The 6,479-nt window shown below is 58.0% G+C and overlaps 1 protein-coding gene across 1 annotated transcript; it reads left to right on the top strand.

Annotated features, from left to right (window-relative positions):
- Positions 1 to 120: 120 nt before the first annotated feature.
- CACTIN (cactin, spliceosome C complex subunit) lies at positions 121 to 5,883 on the top strand (the record flags this gene model as incomplete). Its single annotated transcript, XM_010282969.1, is given in 10 exon segments — positions 121 to 610; positions 2,179 to 2,274; positions 2,740 to 2,885; positions 2,970 to 3,132; positions 3,263 to 3,380; positions 3,633 to 3,825; positions 4,180 to 4,230; positions 4,232 to 4,288; positions 4,456 to 4,724; positions 5,232 to 5,883. Coding segments are annotated over 10 exon segments (2,074 nt in total), but the record flags the coding sequence as incomplete, so codon positions are not given.
- Between the last annotated feature and the right edge of the window lie 596 nt (positions 5,884 to 6,479).

The raw sequence follows: 6,479 nt of genomic DNA, 5'->3' as shown, positions 1-6,479 counted from the left end.
CGGTTCTTGCCACGTCCGCAGCAGGGAAACGCGCTCACCTCTCTGCTCTGGAGCGCCCGTTGCCCGGCATGGAGCCAGTAACCATCTCCCGACTGATACACGGCTTTCCCCACACCCCAGCTCCAACTCTGGCAATGAGAGACAGAAATGGAAGAAGAAAAAAAGCAAGACCAGGGACCAGCACCATAAAAGCCAGAAGAAACACCGCTCACGGTCCCGGGGTCGCTCCTCCAGCTCGAGCTCAGAGTGTGAGCGAGACAAAAGGAGAGCCCGGAGCAGAGAGCGGCAGAGGAAGAGAGATGGCTCCAAGTCTTCTGTGTCCTCCGTCAGTTCTCCCTCCCCGCCACGCTCCCGGAGTAGGGAAGAGACGGGGCAGCAGCTGAGCCTCCAGGAGCGCTTGAGGCTGAAGGAGGAGAAGAAGAAGCAGGCTGCACTCATGAAAGCCTTGGAGACGCCTGAGGAGAAACGGGCTCGCCGGCTGGCCAAAAAGGAGGCCAAGGAGAGGAAGAAGCGGGAGAAGATGGGGTGGGGAGAAGAGTACATGGGTTACACCAACACTGATAATCCCTTTGGGGACAACAACCTGCTCGGCACCTTCATCTGGAGCAAGGTGAGTTCTCCGCACCCACGTGTTGTAGGAGGCTGCTCAAAGGAGATTGTGCCCCTGTAGCTGCCACAGAACAGGATGAGAGCAGTGGTGTGCCGGGGGGACCTTTGCTTGAGGGGGGAACCTATGTAACACTAAAAGCAGCCACATGAAAGCAAAGTGCTCGTCTAGGGCAGCAGCTGGCTGTTTCTGACAAGCTCAGTGGGGTTTTAGAATCACAGAATCATTAAGGTTGGAAAAGGTCTTTAAGATCATCAAGTCCAACCATCAACCCAACGCCCCCATGCCCGCTAAACCATGTCCCCAGGTGTCACATCTACACATCTTTTTAAACACCTCCAGTGATGGTGACTCCACCACCTCCCTGGGCAGCCTGTTCCAATGCTTGACCACTCTTTCAGTGAAGAAATTTTTCCATATATCCAGTCTAAACCTCCCCTGGCGCAACTTGAGGCCATTTCCTCTCATCCTTGTTACTTGGGAGAAGAGGCCAACACCCACCTCACCACAACCCCCTTTCAGGTAGTTTTAGGGAGTGATAAGGTCTCCCCGTAGGTTCCTCTTCTCCAGACTGAACAGTTCCCTCAGCCGCTCCTCATCAGACTTGTGCTCCAGACCCCTCACCAGCTTCGTTGCCCTTCTCTGGACATGCTCCAGCACCTCAACGTCCTTATAGTGAGGGGCCCAACTCTGAACACAGGATTCAAGGTGCAGCCTCACCAGTGCCCAGTACAGGGGCACGATCACTTTCCTACTCCTGCTGGCCACACTAGTGCTCGTGCAGGCCAGGATGTCGTTGGCCTTCTTGGCCACAGGGCCATACTGCCGGCTCATGTTCAGCCGTCTGTCAGCCAGCACCCCCAGGTCCTTCTCTGCCGGGCAGCTCTCCAGCCACTCCTCTCCAAGCCTGTAGCATTGTGTGGGGTTGCTGTGACCCAAGTGCAGGACCTGGCACTTGCCAGTTGTGTGAGGTTTAACAAGGTCCTCAGCCCATCAATCCAGCCTGTCCAGATCCTTCTGCAGAGTCTTCCTACCCTCAAGGAGATCAACACTCCCACCCAACTTGGTGTTTTCTGCAAACTTACTGAGGGAGCACTCGATCCCCTCATCCAGGTCATTGATAAAGATATTAAACAAGACTGGCCCCAGTAACTTGAGCCCTGGGGAACACCACTTGTGACCGGCTGCCAACTGGATTTAACTCCATTCACCACAACTCTCTCTCAGTTAACCCCTTTTTCCTGAAGACTGAGGTCTATAACTAGGGGTGTGGGATGCAGAGGTGGGTCAGGGTGCAGGAGGGGGACCCAGACCTGCTGGGAGCTGCAAGCTGAGTGTTGGGCAGTGTTTACTGGTGTGGTAGTGCTCACCAGATCAGGTGGGCTCCCTGGGCTGAGCCTGGGTTTCACTGAGGTGCTTCAGGAGCAGGATTTGAGGGATTTGCAGACCTTCCATAGGATCAGAGCTCGCTAGAGCAGCAGAAGCGGGTGGATGTGGTGATATTAGCTGGCTGGTGCAGGGCTGTAGAAGTCACTGGGTTTCATGGCTTCCTTTCCTTCCCTCTATTCCAGGCGCTTGAAAAGAAAGGGATCAGCCACCTGGATGAGAAGGACCTGAAGGAGAGGAACAAGCGAATCCAGGAGGACAATCGCCTGGAGCTGCAGAAGGTGGGATCAGATGTCCCCTCCCTCCCACCATCTGACAGAAAACTGGGCTGTGGACAGCCCAGTTCTCCCAGTTGCTCACCTGGAGTTTCTCCTGTTCTCACTGGGTGTGCCCATAGGTTTTAGCGTCGGGGGGCTACAGTATACTGACTTCTGCTATTCCAGGGTGAGGAGACTCTTCTCTAGGGGTTGAGTCCAGCTCAGGAGGTGCTGAGGAGGACAAGTGCCAGGTCACAGCACTGAGGCACTCGGTTGTGCCTGTGTCCCCTGTCCTCCAAAGGGCTGGCAACGAGCAGCACGCAGCCACACTGGCTGTCCTTCCACGTTGCTCCTGGCTCCTCAGGAGCCTCGGGCTGATAGCAGGAGCTGAGGCAGCTCAGTGAGCAGGGTTATGGCAGCATCCTTCATCGCATGTCCTGTGTGCGTGCCCCACTGCATTGGCCTCACATCTCCCTCTGCCCCGGGCAGGTGAAGCAGCTGCGCCTGGAGCGGGAGAGGGAGAAGGCGATGCGTGAGCAGGAGCTGGAGATGCTGCAGCGGGAGAAAGAGGCAGAGCACTTCAAAACCTGGGAGGAGCAGGAGGACAACTTCCACCTGCAGCAGGCCAAGCTGCGGTAGGTGTGTGCCTTCGCAGGGACGGGCCTGCCAGGGAGCAAAGGATGGCAGGCACTGCTCGCTGTCCCTCTCTTCTCACCCAGGTCTAAGATCCGGATTCGGGATGGGAGGGCAAAACCCATTGACCTTCTAGCCAAGTACATCAGTGCAGAGGATGATGACCTGGCTGTGGAGATGCACGAGCCCTACACCTTCCTGAACGGCCTGACTGTCTCTGACATGGAGGACCTGGTGGAGGACATCCAGGTGCCCCCTCTGCCACCCCTGTGCCAGGGCTGGCTGAGGGGCAGCAACTCAAGGCTTCCCCCCTCAGCTCTGCCTCCCTGCCCATGGTGCAGAGCAGGTGCCTGATGTCCTGCTTATCTCCTGCCTGCAGGTGTACATGGAGCTGGAGCAAGGGAAGAACGTGGACTTCTGGAGGGACATGACCATCATCACGGAGGATGAGATAGCCAAGCTCCGCAAACTGGAGGCCTCTGGGAAAGGAGGACCGGGTAAGCAGGAGAGCAGAGCCTCGTGTGGGTGTCAAGGGGAGTGTGAGCAGTGGGTAAAGCAGGACATAGGGTCTGCCACATGCACTCAGGCTCAAAGGGGTTCTCTAGGATCTGCTGGATGGAGGCTGTGGATCTGGCAGCCATCCCTGGCTGGGATCTCACCTTCCACTGTTGGATGAAGCCCAGGAGGGCCTGGGTGAAGGCAGGCTGAGCGCTCCAAGACTGACTGGCCGCCCTTGCCTGTCTGTTCAGGGGAGCGTCGGGATGGCGTCAACGCCTCCGTCAGCTCAGATGTGCAGTCCGTGTTCAAGGGGAAGACGTACAACCAGCTGCAAGTGCTGTACCAGGGCATCGAGAGCAAGATCCGGGCAGGAGGACCCAACCTTGACATTGGGTACTGGGAGAGCCTGCTGCAGCAGCTGAAGGCTTACATGGCTCGGGCCAGGTGAGAGCAGGGACTGTCCCCTGGCCAGGGCTGTGGAAAGGGGCAGCACAGACCTCACTATGAGCAGAGCTGGGGAGGCACAAACCCAAAGTCATTGGTGGAGGATTTTATACCTTTTCCGAGATGGTTGGATCTCCCAAGAGGGTAGAGAGGTTGGGCACTCAGTTCCTTCTCCAGCAGCAATGTTTACAGTGAGGTCTTCAAGAGGGAACCAAATTGGAGGGTTATTCAGCCCAAAACCCCACAAAACACAGCAGATTTCTGCCCAGTGTGGTGGGTGTCACAGCTCTGGGCCATGTGGGCATGAGGTGGTTTGGCTGGGTGGGACCTGATGGCTCATTTCTTCTTTTGCAGGCTGCGGGAGCGGCACCAGGACGTGCTGCGCCAGAAGCTGTACAAGTTGAAGCGAGAGTGACCCGCTCTCCCCCATCATCAAGCAGGAGCCGGCTTCCCCCAGCGACAGGTACACAGCCCTTTCCTGGGGGAGAGCAGCCATCCAGGCCTCTCCCACGGGGCACCCGGGACAGAAGGTGTAGCACTGTGCTCCCATCCTTCCATAGACAGACCTCAGGTGAGCAGAGAATAAGGGTACCATCCCCGTCCCAGTCCTCTCTTCTCTCTTCCTTGCAGGCTGGATCCAGAGGAGAGCATTGTGGTACAGCCAGGGCCATCCTCGGAGCCGGAGGCTGAACAGGACACAGAGGCCAAAGGGGAGGCAGAGGGGGAAGCCGTGCTGATGGAGGAGGACCTGATCCAGCAGAGCCTGGACGACTACGACGCAGGGAAATACAGCCCCCGGCTGCTGGGCACCAACGAGCTGCCCTTCGACGCCCACGTGCTGGAGGCTGACGAGGATATGCATCGGCTGCTGCTTCTGCGTCAGCAGCTCCAGGTCACAGGTACGAGGCCCTCGGGCAGGCCCTGCGCCCGCCAGGCTCGCAGCCTGCCTGGCACAGGTTAAACCACAACCATGTGCTTTGGGGAGCTGGGCTGGAGGGGGACACTGCCCTCAGAAAAGGGCAAGAGCTGGATCTGGAGCGTGCATCCAGAGCTGGGCTGGCAGAGGGGTGTTCCCAGGCAGCAAAGGGCGCTGTGGCCCAGACAGGAGCAGGGAGATGGGGCTCAGACGGCTGGTGTTCCCTGCGGGTACCTCTGTCAGGTCCTTCCCCACTCCCAGCCACACCACCAAGCTGTTCGGGCTGTGGACAAGTGGGAAGAGTGTTTTGGTCGAGTTTCCAGCAGAACTCAGCCCGGTGCCCACCCGCAGTCTGCAGGGCAGCGTGTCCAGCTGCGCATCCCCTGCCGCGCATCTGCTGCTCCATCCCTCTGCACGCCTGCGAGCAGTGTCCCCGCAGCCCAGGCCTGGCTGGCGCTGCGGGACTGAACATCACCTCTCCTCCCTACAGGTGATGCCACCGAGAGCGCCGATGACATCTTCTTCCGTAAGGCCAAGGAGGGCATGGGCGCAGACGAGGCGCAGTTCAGCGTGGAAATGCCCCTCACGGGCAAGGCCTATCTCTGGGCTGACAAGTACCGGCCCCGCAAGCCCCGCTTCTTCAACCGGGTGCACACGGGCTTCGAGTGGAACAAGTACAACCAGACCCACTATGACTTCGACAACCCCCCTCCCAAGATCGTGCAGGGCTACAAGTTCAACATCTTCTACCCCGACCTCATCGACAAGCGCTCGACGCCCGAGTACTTCCTGGAGGCCTGCCAGGACAACAAGGACTTTGCCATCCTGCGCTTCCACGCCGGGCCGCCCTACGAGGACATCGCTTTCAAGATCGTCAACCGTGAGTGGGAGTATTCCCACCGCCATGGCTTCCGCTGCCAGTTTGCCAATGGGATCTTCCAGCTCTGGTTCCACTTCAAGCGTTACCGTTACCGCAGATGAGGGGCTGCTCCACTCCCCTCTGGACCCCTGGCGCAGGGGGTGGGCAGGGGGGTCTTGGCCTCCATCACAGGCACTGTCCCAAGGCCTATCCGAGCACCAGGCCTATTCCTGAGGGTTTTCCCTGTCCTTGCTTTTATCCTGAGGCACCCTGAGACTTTGGTACAAATAAATAGGGGCTAAGACATGGGATCCTGTGTGTGTTCAGTTTTGGGCCCCTCACTACAAGAAGGACGTTGAGGTGCTGGAGTGTGTCCAGAGAAGGACAACGGAGCTGGTGAGGGGTCTGGAGAACAAGTTTGATGAGGAGCGGCTGAGGGGACTGGGGGTGTTCAGTCTGGAGAAGAGGAGGCTGAGGGGAGCCCTCATCGCTCTCTGCAACTCCCTGAGAGGGGGTTGTGGTGAGGTGCGGGTTGGTCTCTTCTCCCAAGTAACAAGCAATAGGACGAGAGGAAATGGCCTCAAGTTGTGCCTGGGGAGGTTTAGATTGGAGATTGGGAGAGATTTCTTTCCTGAGAGAGTGGTCAAACATTGGAACAGGCTGCCCAGGGAGGTGGTGGAGTCACCATCACTGGAAGAGTTCAAAACACATGTAGACGTGGCACTTGGGGACATGGCTTAGTGGGCATGGGGGTGTTGAGTTGGTGGTTGGACTTGGTGATCTTAAAGACCTTTTCTCTAACCTTAATGATTCTGTGTGGGCACCCCACACTGCTCCGTATGATGTGGCTCCCCCGCATGTCATCACACCCCCGTCCCC

This window comes from Phaethon lepturus, unplaced genomic scaffold (genome assembly GCF_000687285.1).
Source record: "Phaethon lepturus isolate BGI_N335 unplaced genomic scaffold, ASM68728v1 scaffold27342, whole genome shotgun sequence".
In the NCBI taxonomy this organism is placed as follows: Eukaryota; Metazoa; Chordata; class Aves; order Phaethontiformes; family Phaethontidae; genus Phaethon; species Phaethon lepturus.
This window is presented reverse-complemented; position numbering and strand designations above follow the sequence as displayed.